Raw genomic sequence first — 18,489 nt, forward strand, 5'->3', positions numbered from 1 at the left:
CTCCTTCATCATTTTTACAGAGAATTATTTTCCCGTAACAATCTACCCATGCTTGATGAGCTTCTAACCAATCCATACCTATGACGAGGTCATAACTTCCTAGTGTTGTGACGTAAATTTTTAATTTAATCGAACATATCCCTAAATCAATTTTGCATTCCTCCACACTTAAATCTACGGATTGAAGTTCTCCTGAAGCCATTTCTACCTATCTAAAATCATTTTGTTTTCAGGCTGCCAACCCACATTTATTTAATGTATAAGACGAAATGAAACTATCAGTCGCACCAATATCAAATAAGATTTTGAGTTTTATGCCACTAATAATACCTAAGGATTCCACTACAGTGCACTGATGTGCTGCTTGGTTGTTGTTGACTGCAGCATGGATTGTATGATTGTCTTGGGTGTTTGACGATGGCTCTTTTCCTGTTCTATGCGTTATACTTGACGAAGCTTCCGAAAAATCACGTTGAAAATGCGATCCTCCACATCCCCAACAATTAACTTTGGGTGATCTCCTTGAGTCAAATTGCAAGTTTCTAGACAGGAACTTCGCCCTCTTGTGCCACTTCCTCTCGTGTTTCTTCCTTTATTAGCAGTTCCTCGAGATTTCCATGGACTTGTGTTTGATGATTCAGCAGCTATCGTGTTAACTGTCATGGGAGCTCTTGTTCCTACTGCTCTTGGGGTAATTCTATTACCATAACGAGGTGGTCTCGAGCTACTTCCCCTGAAGAAGTTTTGGGGAGTCTTTCTTGGAAATCCTGGTTGTAGGGGTTTTGTTGGTCTGACATCCCTTTTTATCCCCAGATGCTCCTCTACATAACGGCCACATTCAACTGCCTCGGCTACTGATGATGGCTTCCACATCCTAACCATGGCCCTGATTCGAGGATTTAATCCATATATGAAGCACTCAGCTTGACATTCATCAGTATCTAGATAATGAATATATTTCACAAGATCCATAAACCTTATCTCAAATTCCTCCACTGTTTTGTTACCTTAGACTAGCATATGAAAGGCCCCGTCTTGCTGCTCTTGGAAATATGGAGGTAAGTACTTGGCACGGAATTTTTCCTCGAACAATTTCCAGGGAACATTATCTGTTGTGAGGTGTAATTGCTTTTCCAAATTCCCCCACCAAATCAAGGCGCTTTTCTTTAATTGAAATACAGCAATTTTCGTCTTAGAAGTAGAAGAGTACTCTCTTAGCGCAAAACATTTGTTCATTCCTTCTAACCATGCTTCAGCACGTTCTCTAGCTCGTCCTCCTGAAAATTCTGGGAGTTTAATTTTTTGCAGCTCCCTAGAAATATCTTCCTTTGATTGTCTATAATCAGAACCTTTGGGCTCCACTGGATTTCTTCCTTCAAGTTGAGATTGCTCTTCTTTGGTATTAGCGATTGGCGGCCCTTTTAACGTTTCCAATATGGCTTCCAATGAGCGCATTATAACGGTTAACTCTGGTGCTGGAGCGATTGGTGTTGATGATGGTCCCAGTGGTGGTGGTGGTGGTGGTGGTGGTGATGGCGATGGCAATGGCATCAACGATGGCGATGCTACTCGATCACGTCGCCGTCGTTGATATGTTCTTACCATCGTAGCGTTTCTTGGATACATAATAAAATTATGAAAATCTTGGGTATACTTTTAGATTTAACATATATAATTTTGCAAATTCAAGCTCACAAACGGGTATAGTTTCTTTTTGCTATTTTTACCTGCTAAGCAGGTCTTACTGGTACTGAGGTCAAGGAGGGTGGTATAGCTACCTCCTTGTCCTAATGCATGGTGTTCTATCCTGATGCGTAATAATTATTAGCAAAATGCATGGGTCTTCATAGACCATAGTATCACTTCATAATATTAGCCTAGCATTTTCTAGTCCTAAATAGTGTCACTAGATGTTCAATTATCAAAAGGCTCTTAAATTCCAAAAAATTCAAAGTTCAAATAATATCTTCATTAATAACATAATAACACCTTAGTGTTATTGATTGGCTTATGATGATTTTGTTAGAAAATAACACCTTTATCACCATGGTACAAAACTTATACTTTTGATAGCTCATGTGAACACCCCTTTATAGACTCTTCAATTAATATCATGCGAATAGAAAGATTGTTTATCATAAGTACTCTCCCTTTACACTCTACTTGTCCTAAATGATCCCCTTTTATTTATTTTTTCTTTTTTTCAGTTAGTATGGTCAAATAACTCTTTAAGAGATTATAATAAATGGATTCATCCTCCAATAATACCTTGAAACATTCCATGCCAAATAAAGAATCTGAATTTTTATTACGAATCCCAATGAACTTTAAACAAAATTACCTTAAAAAAAATTAAAAAATATGAAATGTAAAAACGTTCCCATACAGTTTCTCTTTCTCTTTATATATAATATAAGGATAAAAAATATATATATACATTAACACAAAATTAACTAATATTTAGAATCACTAATTAACCTGACCTAGTTTATTAAGATGCTTAGCCAGATTTATTTATTTTTTCAATCATTATATTTAATCCCTTTAAACGACGACGACGTTATCTTAAATGACACAAATTTTCCAAGCCAAACCTGAACTAAGACAGACAAATTAATTTTACTCTTGTAATATACGGTTTTGATGCCTGTAAATATTTTATAAATTAATGTCATGTCCTCCCGTTGATCTACAATATAAAAGTCAAAACAAAAAATAAAATAAAAATATGTCCATCGAATTTAACCCCCGACATGGAGTCCCTTCCTCTAAAACTCTATACCACTGCCACGCAAGATGTGAGAATGACAAACACCGAAATAGGTTGGGGTTTCCAAAAGACGCCGATGGGTTGAATTGTTTGGTAGATTACATTACCACCATTCCTGTAGGATGTGGTAACACATGGGTCGCTGAAAATTCGTTTTCTCCTTTCTGAGGCTTGCTCTCTCCGCTACTCATGGAAAGTTGATTCGCTTTCACATTTACGTGGCATGCTCTTCTTTGCTGCTCGTGGAACTCTCATGTTCTCTGTAATACTCACTTAATTGACTCTTCTCTAATCATTTTTATATGAATGACACGAATAGAACGGGTGTCCCAGTGTAAACATTTTTTTAATCCCAAATTCCCTTTTCATGAAGTATTGGAACTGGAGTTCTAACCCAGAAAAACGTGTAATTCGTTCATTTCTACACGGCATTACATATGTCTAAAATTTATTTAAAAACGAATGAAGTGATTTAACATATTATCATCACTTAATCGACATCCTAAGGTTTCCTATTTTAAAATGCCCAACGCTGAACCATCTGTATTGATTTGCCACCATACAATTGTCGCTACTCATTAGGATTTTATGATTTCAGGTCAATTCGTAACCTCCAAAGATGAGTTTCTTTTTGTCTATATTTATTCTACCCTCAATTCTGACAAAATCACGATTTCCGCCCAATACATATGAGTTTTGATGTGTTCATGGCTTTGAGTATGGTAAAAGTTCGAGGACATAGTTGTGGGCGTATGGAAATACAAGACCTGATTTGAGAACATACGTATGACAGGAATGATACCCATGTTGGCTGTAACCATTTTGATACTGTGTTTTTATGATAAACAGAAATTAGGGTTGATTTTCACAGTTATTCCATATCGTATGGAGAGCCTGAAGGCCCGAAAGAATTCAACCAAGCATCTGATACCAGAGTGTACGGGCCCTAAATTCAAAATTTAACAGGGTTTAACAAATTCATGTTCAAGAAAACCTGTGAAGCCCTAAATTCGAAATTTAAAATAGTATAACAATATTTTTGCTCACAAATACCAGAATATGAAATTTTAATACATAATTTATCCATTCTTCTATTCAGTACCAACTTGTGTGCTCTGTCGCAACTCTTGCTCCCAAAACCTCCCTGCCAAACTGAGCAGAGTGTCGGTACCCAGCTCCAAACTACTTCAATTTCGAGGTACTCTGGTACCTGTGCCCAAAACTTCAAAAACAATTGAACTCAGAATGCCTTCTATTTGATTGGTAACATTGCCAAAATTTCTTGTTGTCTCTCTGCCAATTTTCCCAAAATTCCTCCTTGCACTTCCTCCAAAAAAACAGCCTCCCTTCCTCCTTAAATCTCTCTAAATCACCGTCTTACTTCCTTTTGACCATCAACATGTTCTTCAATCATTTTAACCTTACGTTATAAGATTCGATTGAGTAGGTTATTCACCTATAGAGGATATGCTTAGTCGACAAGTTTAATCCTTTGGCTTTATTAAAAGGTTATAGTTTGTACAAACGTTTATGTTATATGTTATTAAAATTTTATTTATCATATTCCCTTATATTGTAATTAATACAAAGAATATAATTTCATTATTATATTTAATAATTTTCAATAATTAATATAATATTATGCTAAAGTTCTTATTTAGTTAATATAATTCATAATATTATAGTTACTTTCTATTTTGTATAACACTTTGTATTTACTTTTATTCTGGATAATATGTTAATGGTGGTTTACATAGTAAGTAACCCATTTTAATATACACATTATATTCTGTCGAGTTTGGTATTTACTCAGTATCTCAGTAATTCATTTATTGGAATTTTCATAATTAGTTAACACGTATACTAGTGCAGTGCATACGATGCATGCATATGTAGCTATCATATGCATGTCTTGTATTCATGCTAATATTCACATTCTATTTGTGATTGTAGATGGGTCATTACACACCTCAAGTGAAATAATTCAAAGCAAGTGTGCATCAATATACCATCGCACTGCATAAAAATTCATTCAATCACCTCCAACACATTCAAAAACTTAGAATTAAACATAATTGAATAAGATCACAATTACTCAAGAAGTTGGTTGCAGCATAATGAATACTGAGTGATAGGTTGCCATGAATTCCTTCACTTGCAATGGAGGTAGTGGTCTGAGAGACTAGAACATAGAAGGGTGGGATCTCCGCTACTACCAAAGAATCTAAGGAAAATTGTCTAACCCTTGTACCGGTGCACTAATATGCATATATGGAAGAAACATTTCCTCTCTCAAACTAGTTGATCCAATGTCTCAAAGCATGGAAAAGTAGGAAAGGCCAAAAGCTTTGTAAGTACAGCCAACCCTTCTTAATTTTTTGCTTTCAATTATTTCAGCAAAAACACAAAATATTTTTTCTTTGCTCCACTTCTTCAATGGAAACATCAACAAAATCTGCTTTTCACATCTCCTCATTGAAATGGAAAATCTCACATTTACTCTAGCTTTACTCATGAGGACATTAAGTAAAAGCTCCCATTCTCTCATTAAAACTATTTCACTCATTTTCCATGTGATTAAATAATCAAATAAAAATTTAATTATTTAATCATTTCACAACTTATGACTTTAAAGTCAAAATCCTTGAAATTTTACCAAGAGATATGATTTACATCCACACAAGTGTCGGCTCAAGACAGAAGCCCATGACAAAGATGCTACTCAACTCCTCACTTTTCCATCCAAAGGAAGCTCGTACCACCCCACCATTGCTAGCTAGGAACCACGACCAAACACTGCACTTGCCAAATATATAAGCTTACTAATTATGCACATGCCTAAAAAGGCAATCCTACCTAAAAAAGAAAAAAAGCACAAAAGTACAACTTTTGGCCAAACGACATAATAGGGCATAATAACAAAAAAGCACCAAAGCAAAAGAAAATGTGTCATTCCAGATCTAAGTGAAAACAATCACATTGAACTCGCTTTTTCACCAAGATCAAGAAGTAGTCAAAACTGATGTGTGGGCCCCTGATGGTCCAAATATCAAAAAAGCAAAACTGCCCAAATAGCAGTTTCCTGGAAACTGACAAAATTGAATATAGAAGGCCCTTTGATCAACGGTTAAGCCATGAATCGTTTGGAAATATACTAGTGTGATTGAATCTCACTAGACTCTTACACTTGAATAGCAAGAAGTGTTACTGGGGTTAACAGTCACCTAGTAAGGCTTTGCACTAAGGTGGAATATTATGTTATAACGATACCAAACCAGCCCATTGAACCGAGCTATAAGCCAAGTCAAAGTGGTCTACAGTCAACTTGGCCAAGTTGACTCAAACAGCTTTTCAAAACTATGCCCCAAATAACTTGTAATAGTTAGTCGACCCACTAAAAATAAGAAATAGAAAATTCTCCAAATCAAAATCTTGGTCAAAGCATACCAATAGCTAGCCAAAGGTCCAGAAGAGTCAACGAAGTAGTGTATGTATCAAAATGTGTGATCTAGGATGCCATGTACCCGCAATAGGTACAATGTTTCCCCCGTCCCAAAACATAATAATAAAATAATAAATCTACCTCCATATGCGTGCAAGAAGGGTGAACATAATCTAACTTTACAACACCTTATAACATCATAATGCTAGTGCAAGGTCACCACAAGTGCTAGGGCACAATGTAGAAGGCCCCATGTACCCACTTCATACACAATCAACTATTAAATCCCAGTGTTCCACGGGGACGCGTCCCCCAGGGTCGGGTGCGCGCACCCCTCGCACCCCACGCACCCGGGACGAGGAGTCTCTTGGGGGTGCGTTTCCCCACACACCCTTTTTGGGGAGTCTCGGGGAGACGCAAGGGGGTGCGTTTCCCCAGTGTGGGAGTCTAGACTCCCCACGACTCCCCGAAAAGGGTGCTTCTGGGCGTCCCCCTCAGTGTGGGAGTCTAGACTCCCCAAAAAGGGTGCGCCTGGGCGTCCCCCCTTTAGATTTGTCTAATATGACTTAAAAATTAAAAATAAAAATAAAAAATGAAAACCATTAATTTTTTTTTTTAAATTAAAATTAAAACTAAAAGCTAAACCTAAAACTCATGTCATGAAAGGGAAACCACTCATTTGATTAGTGGCCTTGCATTGCTCCAGCGCCGACTTTGCCTGAACATTGAACTGAGGGACAGAGCATGGTGCACAGAGTCATTGTTGTTCAGTGTTGAGAAACTCAGAAAGCGTGCTGCGTCCCTCCAAGCTCCAATTTGCAAGTTTGTTGTTTGCAGTTGCTTCAGCGGCTTTAAAAGTTCGACCACGGCTTTCAGGTTTGAGCCGCAGCGCAGCATCCTCCGAGCTCCAGTGTTTACTGTTTACTGTTTTGCGTCGCCGTCAACCCTCTATCCCGACACCCTACGACTGTGCGGCTCCACCTCCAGGTAAACGTTAAAGCCTGCAAGGATAAATATTAAAAAGTTTTAATTTCCGTTTTGCTATCAGTCGACGATCCATTTACGAGTGGTAGCTATCGGGCTATCGGGTTTCAGTTCTTTTAAATTTTACATTCACTCCATTCCAAAACAGTGAAATTAATTTTTTTAGTATCGTGGTTCTCATTTTCCAATTCCCAATTACCCAAGAACAGCATCAAAATTCCAGAGGTTAGTGTTGTGGCTATGGTACTTTTCAGGGATTGAATAGTTGCAAGTTCTAACTCCAAGGAAATGCATGATATTTGAGAAGCATTCACAGCTTAAACACACTAGTAAAGTGGGACTTCGACCTCAATTACTTTCAGGCGCTACAGCCTAACTTGTAACAAATTGTATTCCAAAAAGAAAATTTATTTGTGCCACCAAATGGAGCCTCAGGAAGGACTAATCCAAGTCTCAGACACTGCGGAAAGAATAGGGCACTAGACTGTCTTCAAAACCGAAATATCACCAATAAATGACAACAAAGATGCCAGCAAATTCAACCTTAAGAGATATCACAATGATCTGTTCTTGGAGGGCCGAAAAGTTAAAAATGAATAACCACAACATAGCCAAAGCACTAACCTAATCCGCTTCCACTTTGAGAGTGTGGGTTTTTTAAATACAAACCAAACTACATGGTGGTGATGGTTACCTGCCTGCTGATTAGTAAATGATTAATGTGGACTGTGTGATTAATCAGATCCTCTTCACTGGCCTTGGACACTCGATTGAGTCTTTTCCCCCATGGCATCATGATGGGAGCCTGTTCGGTTTTGTCACAACAATGTTACTGGACGCTTCTGAGTAAACCGAGTTGAGTCAGCTAAGTCTGACTTGGTCTTGAGTCATACTTATATCACTCATGAGTATGATGTAGATTGGCAAGTCAAATGCCAGTCAGATTAAGTTATTAACTGACCATAAATAACATCTCATTTTGCTGGTTTCTTACAAATTTTATGACAGACAATCGGCACCTTTACACTGTCCATAATCTATGAAACACTTAACAGATTTTGGGAATATTTTTTAAATTTTAACTCTTCTTTCAATTCTGTTCATTCCGAGGTTCCAGATTGAGAGCCATTTCTTGGAGGTCTTTTCCCCAAATGAGCAGAATCATTGCGCTGACCCATTTAAATTTTAATACCAAATGTGTTGACAGTGGACACTAAAGACAATAGCTAAAGACAGTGGACAGTGGACAGTCACTCAAATTTAATTTTTATTTTTTGTTTATGTTTTTGTTTTTAAATTTTAATAATTTATATTTAATTCTACTATATTTGGCAATTTGCATTGTAAATTTTAATTTACATGATGAATTTTTATTTTTTTTTAACTCTTTCTGCAGGGCAGAAAAACAAAAAAAATATTTGCAAAATAAAGTAAAACAGTGACACAACAAGCTGCAAGCCTGCAAGTGTAAATACTAAAATCGTTGATTACAACATGAGCAGCCACAGTGACACTGATCGTGATACTGATAGTGATTATGATGTTCAAACAGAAAGTCCTCTTGGATCTGAAATCCCATCAGCAGTGAATGAAACCCATGGCAGCAGTGCAGTGAGTGTTTATCCCAGTGCAACTGCAACTGCAACCCCGTCAAAGGCATTGGCTAAATATGCAAAAGGGACGTTTAATCCAACCAAACCTCTTTTGTTATATGTTGTCAAAATGGCTGACTCTTCAACTCAACCAAAACCCGGAAAACAAAGAGGTGGGACACGCCATTGGAAATGCAATGTTTGTGGTCATTCTTGGGTTGGGAGTTATAGTCGAATCAAGATGCATCTTTTGGGTGTAGGTGGCAAAGGGGTTAATATATGTTCAAAATTAACCATATTGCAAAAATCAGAGCTCTTGAGGATACAAATGGCAGCAGATGCAAAGAGCAACTTCTCAAGTAAAAATGCCATGGCCCAAGCTCACCAAAATGAAAATATTGATGAAGCCACAAGCTCCAAAAAAAAAATGAAAAATATGCCTCCACCAGGTTCTCGTTCTTGTGCAGTGGGACCAACTCTTACAGGAATGTATGGTAAGTTGAACCGTAATGATACAGATGATGCCATTGGAAAATTTCTTTTTGCCAATGGCATTCCTTTCCATGTTAGTCGTTCTCCTTACTATAAGGAGATGGTGAAGGCAATTGCAGCAGCAGGATCCTCATATGTGCCCCCAAGTGAACATAAGTTGAGGACAGTGATATTAGAAAGGCAAGTGGCCAATATTAATTTGCAAAAGGAAAATATGAGGCAGACATGGGTGAGGGAAGGTTGTTCTATCGTTATGGATGGGTGGACAGACATTGCCAAACGTCCACTTATCAACATCATAGTTACTTGCCGAGAAGGGCCTTTCTTTCTTAGAGCTATTGATTGTTCTGGAAAGCGGAAAGATGCAACTTTCCAATTTGAGCTTCTTCGTGATGCTATAGAAGAGGTTGGATCTACAAATGTTGTACAGGTTGTGACAGATGCAGCAGCAGTGTGTAGATCAGCAGGATTAATGATTCAAAGTAAATACAGGCATATTTTCTGGACCCCTTGTTGTGTGCATGCGCTCAATAATGCATTGAAAGACATTGGAAAAATTGAGTGGGTATCTAACTTGGTGATAGCTGCAAGAAATGTGCAAATGTTTATTTGCAATCACCATACCTCTTTAGCCATGTACAGGTCTCATGCGAGGAAGGAATTCCTCAAGCCTACTGACACCAGATATGCTAGTTATTTTCTTTTATTAGAGAGGATGTTGGAGGTGCAGTCAGCATTGCAGGCCATGGTTGTAACTCCAGATTGGAACATATGGGCAGAATCCAAGACAGAGGAAGGAAAGAAAATCAGGATTCAGATATTGGATAATGATTGGTGGACAGATTGTGGTTATTTGGTATCACTTTTACGTCCTGTAGTTGAGGTCATTCGCTACACTGACACAGATTCTCCTACTCTTGGAGAAATATATGAGACTTTTGATACTATGTTGGATCAAGTAAGGGTGGCCATTCGTGAGAAAGATCCTTCCTTAGAGTTCTATACGACCCAAATTCGACCCATTATACAGCGTAGGTGGGATCGAATGAATACACCTTTGCACATGGCAGCATATGCACTCAACCCAAAATGGTATGTGGCAAGGACTGGTAGAATTCTTCCCATTGAAGATCCAGAGGTCAAAAAGGGATTTCGAGCTGCCATTACAAAGATGTATAGTTCAGAAGAAGGGAGAACAATTAGGAGACAGTGGATGCAATTTGCAAGTCTCAGTGGTCCCTTCAACAAGCATGATGCAAGGGAAGATCGCAATGATTTAGGCCAGACTGACCCCATTGGTTGGTGGACCATGCATGGGGATGATGCTCCAGAGATCCAACACCTTGTTATTCGCTTATTGTCTCAAATTGCTAGTTCCTCTGCAGCAGAGAGGAATTGGTCCACAAAAAGCTTCATCCACTCTATCAAGAGGAATAGACTTTCCTCTAGGAGAGCAGAGAAGCTAGTTGCAGTGCACAGTTCTCTACGTCTTGCACATAGGAAGACACCAGAGTATCGGAAGGGACTGGCAACACGATGGGATGTGGATCCAGAGGATAGTGCACAGATAGATGACGAGGAAGGCCCAGATGAGCTGCGACATGGTTTGGTTGGAGTTTCATTGGTTACTGAAGAGAGTGACTCTGACTCGGATATTGACATTCCCATTGATGGTCCTGATGACTTCATGCAGCAGATAGATGTAGAGGACCAATCATTGAGATTGAGTCCTTGATGCTGATTTATCATTTTATTTTCAGTGCTGACTATGCATTTTTCATTTTTGAGTTGCAACACTAGATATTGATGACTTGACTCTTCACTCTTAACTATTTAGTATTTTTGAGTTTGAACTTTGAAACTTTGAAGTTTGAGTTATATAAATTTAGTGTTCAAACTTTGAAAATATAGAATGATGAATGATGAATTTAGTTTTTAAATCAAAGTAGATTACTAGATTGTAGAATGATGAACCATTGAATCAATGAATGATGAATGATATCGATCAATGTATTTCAGTATTTAAATATTTTATTACTGATTTTTTTTTTTCAAATCTCAATGCTTGATGTATCATGTATGTATCAAAATGAATGATGAGGATAGATCAATGATTCAAATTTCAATTGTCTATTTAATATTTTTATGCTTTCATTATTGAACAGTGAACAATGAATATGAACTTGAATTATAATATATATATATATATATATATATATATATATATATATATACCTCGACGACTCCCCGCACCCCCGAAATTTCCCTAAAATTTGAGGGTACTCCCACACGTCCCCCCTGTGCGTCTCCCCGCACCCGCGTCTCCCTGCACCGGAGTCTTGGTGGAACATTGCAATATATGACCATGAATAACTAAATTTCCAAAGAAGCATAGTACATATGACACGAATAAAGTGAAAATACATGACATATCCACTAGAGACTCCCACATGAGCTCAATACTACTATCTAATGGAACTATAACGCATAATGAAGGCTACAACAATAAAGGTGATATACACCCTCCTACCCAATAAACCATCATGTCATCATAATCATGTTCAATACATTGCAACCTAAGTAACTAGATTTGTCCTCCTTCCCCCCCCCCAACATGTCCCGAATCCCACGTGTCGGACACAATTCTCGAGGGACACATGTCTGATTCGTCGGTCGAGCTTGTCCAAACAGGAGGGATTCATGGACCTAACAAATCTTATTCACCCGAGCAGCATGTCACAATTTTGGGACACGCGTCCCTCCTGAAAAGCATGTTTCGGCTCTTTAAAAGCTCAATTTGGGCTTGCTTTCGGCTCATTGTAATGTGTCTCTTTTCTATATGTGTGTGGGATCAAGTAGCAATGGGTTTAGGACTGTTTTGGAGGTGATTCAAGCAACCGGTAAGTGCATTTTGCTTTCATCCTCTTGTTGCGAGAGGAATTGGAGCACATATGGGAATTTGTATGGTTTGAAGAAAAGCAGGCTTGAGCAGTTCAGGGCAAAGACAATGGAGTATGTGCACACCAACCTTCGTCTTATGTACAGGAAGAGGGACTAGTGGTTGAAGGAAAAGACAAAGATGTGGAATGTGTTTCCGAAAGATATGGTGGACAGCAGTGTTGAGTTGGCATTGGACAACTTGGATCTTAATGAGCCAGTGCTAGAGCCTGTCACTTGTGATAGTGTTGAGGGGTCATCCTCCACACCAGCAGATGCAGAGATTATAATGGATACAGAGGAGGAGGATGCGATGAGAGCAGTGGTGACCGTGACAGTGATGTTGATTTTGATGATGATGATTGATGAGCTACCTACTACATTGTAGTTGTTTTGTATTTGTTATTTCTATTTGCCATTAGCATTCCTAGTCACGGGTCCTTAGGACTTGTTACCACTCAAACCAGCAGGGGACCTAAAAGGGGTTCCTAAGAGGGCAACGGTGGAGGCTTAGCCCACTGTCACCACAGCTAAGTCTCCCTACCCTTTACGAACTTTCACCGATGGGAGGAGTCTCGGTAGTGTAGTGATCACTTGTGAAGTATATGTCAATGGATAGGTGGGAAGTGACCTTGGAGACCCTTTCCCAATGATGAAGTGAAGATGGAACTTGCTTGCTCTTTAAGCAAGGGACTTGATCCTCCAGGGATAAGGGGTGAGGATTGGAGGGTTGAGGGAGAAGGAATAGTTTATAGACGAGGTCCTCAATCCCTATAACCCTTGGGAACTTGGATTCCCCAATGGTCCTTGACAAATAATCTTTATTGAGAAGTGGGACCACGCGGGGCTAAGTGGACCCAGTCCAGGTTCAGGGTTGGAATGTAGCAACCAATGATGTTCCTATCCTGTACAAGGTGAAAAGAAAGGACCAAACAAGAATATTTATTTTAAAAGGTTGAATTGATCCTGTTGAGGTCTAGCCTTGGGGATGCCTAGGCAAAATTCAATCCTAGAGCTAGAGCTTGGGATTCCCGGAGATTCCACCATTAGAATTGCCTCAAATTTGGAGGAGAGGGAGAGAACCCACCAGTGCAGTAGCCAGTAGGAGATCGAAGCTTTTCCTTGGGTCAATCCCCGGGAAATTGATGCCCTAGGTGACCTTTGAGGGCTAGACGTGGGAAAAAGTGGAAAAAGTTGATAAAGGTGAAGGAGATGACCGCCTTTTTTAGGGATCAATGCCTAATTCACTTGGGGATATGGAGTCAAGGATGATGATGAGTAAGAACTTGGTTTCTTGATCAAAGAGGCTTGGAAAGTAGGCTTCATCCAATGTTGAGAGAAAGAAAAGAAAAGTGACCTTCAAGCATTTATAATTTAAAGCAAATGATGCAAGCTTATCGAGACAAATAATCTCGAGGACATTTCATTCATATAGCACTAGCCCATACATTAAATTAGCTAAAACATGCTTAATTCCACATTTCAATTATGCAGCAACTAGCCCAAATTTTAGCAATATGCAACAACAAGAATAATAACGTCAAAATTTACTTACAACGTTACAGAATATATCCAATCAGCATTTTGTTTGCAAGACAAAGCACCAAGATAAGAAAAATAGCTCAAATCCATACGTCAAAATTCATCCATCTCCAAAAAAATATCCTCCAAGGAAAAAATGTGAAGTTCTCTATGATTAGAGAGATCCCAAGTCAAATCATAATCCAAATGAATGTATCTAACATCAATATATAGCCTCCTAAGGAGTTTGAATTAGCCTATGGGCCTACATTAGCCCCTAATGATAAAATAATGTGCAAATAAAACCCTTATTGGTAACAAGCCCACCAAACTAGCTCACAAGTGTAAAAATAAGCCTCACAAGGGGCCAAATAATAATATGTACATGTCATGGGGCCCGCCAAAGGCCTAATAATGTCTTGAAGTGCCATACTGAGGAATAAATTCATCGAAATATGATGGACAAGGGGGTGGCCCTTGTTCTCCAAGTAGTAGACCTATGGTGCTCCTAGTGGGTCTGAGGGCACATAAATGACCCCATGGGTCTACATATGAATCGGAGATGTCTGTAGATCCTCTGCAAGGGTCCGAGTGGTAGAATGAATGTTGTCATGACATCGTACAAGTCCTGCGACAACTACAAAAGTGTGTAGGCCTCATGTGGGGGCCTGCTAGGCATAATGTACCAAGCATATCACCATCATCCCAAAAGTGGATCGCTAGTAATCTCTGAGCACCGATTAAAATCCGTGGAGTGTTGTCCGTTGTTGTGGAGGCCAATGGGTCTCAATGCACACCCTATACGTGCCAATGTAGACCTCTGGGGGTTAGGATCTCGTATAGGGAGACCAAACCCAAATGGAAACCACCTGTAATCTTGCATAAGATCCAATGTGTTCCCTAGGCTTCTAGTACAACCAATCATTAAAATAATCGGGTAAAAGAGTTTACAAATCATGGATAACAAAGTGGGCACTTCATAATGGCATGCCCTTGGCATGTGCTAGTGTCTCCAAGCTCCTAAGGGGGTTAACCAAGTACCTTATTAGGTGGTTTCAGCCCTTCAAGGGGATAGTATGTCCAAGTTACATCCCTCTAATGAGGGTAGCAAGTAATAAATAAGTGGAATGGAGTAGGGAATGAGAGGGGAAATCCTGGGCCACATATTGGGGCATAGGGATACCTAGATAAGGGGAAGCCCACACATGGGTATGTAATGTGTAGGAGGGAGCAATCGTGGTACATGAGGTGCCCCGTCCTTGATTTTTCCACCCTTATTTATATGCCTTTTGCCTTTTGTGAATTTTATTTAATTAACTGCTTGGGGCTCAAAGGACAAGAGCATGATGTGTAAGATATAGCAGTGATTACCCCTTTTAGGTAGGGTGGTTCATTACCCTCCAAGGGTTGGGACAATCATGGATTCCTGAATGATAAAGGAGCTTCATCTAGGGCCTATGGAACCAAGGTGATGACCATGGATTGGGGTAGAGCTCATGTATTGGCTTTTGCCCACGTGCTAATTATTTTGTCCCAACCATCTTTTGCATTTTGTGGTGCAATTTCCTGTTAAATGTTGGCCAATTATGTTGTTTTTTTTTTTCTTTTAACTGCTTCAACCTCCGGGGCATCATTCTAGACCTGGCCCAAGGTGGGGGCAAGGGGATAGGGAGGCTGGCCCTCTATGGACCCAGAATGGAAATGTGGACCCAGGTGGGAGAAATGATGAATGAGGTATAGTGAGTAGAAAGGGAGTAATATATGCGGGTAAAGGAGCAAGACCACGCACCCAAAGTCGGGGTTTCCCAAGTAGTACCACCCTAAAACCAAATGGTCAATAAAGGAGATCCCACGGGACTAAGATCCAAGGGTAACAACCAAAAGAGATCAAGGGGACAAGAGCACAAACTAAGTCCACCCTTTCTGCCAAATCCCCCCATTAATCCTTACCCAAAAGTATCCATGATAAGTAAACCCAATACTCAATTACCAAATGACAAGACACACCTTTAGATTCGGGATGCCCACCTTCAAACATACGACCAATACAAGTGGGTGAGGGACCACATGGTTGGCTCAGGTGGCAGAGAAATGGCACAGCGAGCTAGTAGGAGGCTGCAAGGGGCTGCTGGCTGCTGGCTGAGGTTCATCATGGAGAAAAAAAATTCCTGGGGATATCACCCACAAAGTGGTGGGCAATAGGCTCAGTACCTATGTAACACATTTTGATTTTGATGACTTAATGAGAAAACTACAGTTTATTGTTAATTTCTTGTCTTTCTCGTATTGGGTCATTGATGAATCTGTCACAATTGTATTTGTATGCATATGTTACAAATTTACAATGTAGAATCTAGATGTATGTCTGAATTTGTATCATCATGAGAATTTGTGTAATATGAAATATCTATTTAGCATTATATATATATATATATATATATATATATATACTTGTCCTACATGTCCCGTTCCGGGGGGTCTACGTGCCCCGTGTTAGACACTCGAATTTTTGTGTCTTACGTGTCCCATGTCCCCATGTCTAGTGACTTAGATTGCAACACATCAACAAGATACACAAAGAAACAGGGATTAAACACTTTGCACATGACACCTTCTTTAAAAATCACAGCATCCACCATTGAGCAATGGTCAGTTCCTTTGGAAACCATAACATTCTTTGGGGAACCATAAGGGTAATGCCAAGAAAGGTGTGTGCTTCCATAATATGCGTTTGGATAATGTCAATGAATAATCTGGACACCTATAAATATATAGCCACCGGTAGCAAAAATGCCTTTCCCCTGTCTCTCCTGAGAAATAGTAAGCCCATGTGGAGGCAGTAAGCAGTAGCTTTCTTCCTGAGAATATGCTGGAGAAAGAAAAAGGATATTTGAGCTTTTATGGTTGCTAAAATTAAATCATATGATGACTATTTGAGCATTAAATAAACATAAACTTAGAGAGGTGTTCTGATGTGCCTAGGATATTCCTTTTGGACAGGGAGTAGCCCAGCAATATCCTTGTGTCGCTGAGCTGTTCCCTGCATATTGGTTACGGAAAGGGGCATTCCTAACCCATTCCACAATCCCTATGGAACAAGGGATGTGTCCCCAGCCCATGGGGGATGTTGTCCCCTAAAGTGTACACCTAAGGCACAACACTCAGAGTAGGGATCAGAGTGACAGCCCCTACTCTGAGCGTGCGTTGCGCAACAAAGTTTATATCTTGCGGGGTTGGAAACTTTTCCCGCACTTAGGTGTACAACTTGGGCGACAACAGGGGACACATAACTGAAACTCCAATTCAATTGAGCATAGCCATTTAATTTTCATGCAGTAGTTCATCATCTGTAATTGGATATATGTTATTGTGTAGAAAATAAATTAAATCTCTAGGGGTTGCAAAATATGTTTTGCAAGTTAGTTGTCTTTCATTTGCAAATATGTTCATAATAGAATACAAGCATTTGGAGAAAATCAGCTAAGAAATTAGATAGCTCACTTGACAAAGTTCCATTAACATGCCAACCTCATATTTGCATATTATACTGCCTACTTGTAACTCATTAGTTCGCAACTTCGCATCCATTATGCATTTCGTAATGATAAGTACTTACTTTACATGCACAAAAGTACGAAACCAAAGAATCCAGTATTGTTTGTCACAATTTTATTTTAAGGAGAACAAGGGAAACAGAAATTGACAGCATCGAAATGTGAAAGGTAACACCAACCTGCTGAAGCAAAACCCGAAGGCGAGCAAGCAACGCCAACATTGTTAAAGCAAATGGCATGAAGAAAGTCTGGCCGAGTAAAGTAGAAATCAGTCTGTAAATTGAAGTCAAGATAGGTTGGGTATGTTTCATCATTGAAGTGAATTCTCTGTGAAAGAAGCATACAAAATATGTGGTAAACAACCAAAACTTTCTTATTAAAAGCGGACTTCTTTTGCAATAAAATGAAATGCTTTTGTCAACAATCCAGAAGGCAAAATGCACCTATGGGACCAACAGTCAAAAAACAAAGAAATTGTTTGTAGTTTAATGTGCAAACAAGAATACTACAAAAAATAAAAACAAAACAATGTACGCATCTAGATATCAGCATTTTGCATCTTTATCATCCTGAAATTGACAGAATGCAGACAAAATTTTCCTATGGTAGCAATATTTTCCCCATGAAAACACTGGATCATGCAATGTTGTTTGGCATTGAAAACATCTTTAATCTTCTCCTTGCACAGTCATAAGTAAATCACTTCAACTAAACATGAAAGTCCACTTCTACTTCTCCTAAACAACACGGACAATGTTTAATTCCCTACCATGAAAGTCCACTTATACTTCTCCTAAACAACACGGACAATGTCTAATTCCCTACCTCTGTGCTCTTCTACTTCAGAGAAAAGTTCAATTCACAGGCCTGTAACAGCCAAAACTCAAAGAAATTGCTTGTACTTTAATGTGCAAACAAGATTACTACCAAAATTAAACACAAAACAATGTACTCATCTAGATATCTGTAGTTTGTTTCCTTACCATCCTAATTGACAGAATGCCGAAAAAAATTCCTATGATGGAAATATTTTCACCATCAAAGCATCATTGGATCACGTAACATGGTTTGGAATTGAAAACACCTTCAATCTTCTCCTCACATGACCATAAGTTCTACACTTTAACAAAACATGCTCTTCCATTTCTACTTCAACTAAATAATAATGACCCAATGTCTAATTCTGTTCCACTATGT

General features: G+C 39.0%; 1 protein-coding gene across 2 annotated transcripts in view; it reads right to left on the reverse strand.

Annotated features, from left to right (window-relative positions):
• Window positions 1-18,489, reverse strand: part of LOC149160973 (uncharacterized) — a 342,465-nt gene that overhangs the window by 103,098 nt on the left and 220,878 nt on the right. For both annotated transcript variants that reach the window (XM_089436855.1, XM_089436856.1), the window contains exon 6: window positions 17,472-17,565. In XM_089436855.1, coding sequence (XP_089292981.1) covers window positions 17,472-17,565 — 94 coding nt within the window. The remainder of the gene's footprint in view (window positions 1-17,471; window positions 17,566-18,489) is intronic.

The sequence above is a fragment of the Pinus tabuliformis genome, chromosome 5_2 (assembly GCF_031772625.1).
Source record: "Pinus tabuliformis cultivar Carrire ecotype Pingquan chromosome 5_2, CPIR1, whole genome shotgun sequence".
Lineage (NCBI taxonomy): Eukaryota > Viridiplantae > Streptophyta > Pinopsida > Pinales > Pinaceae > Pinus > Pinus tabuliformis.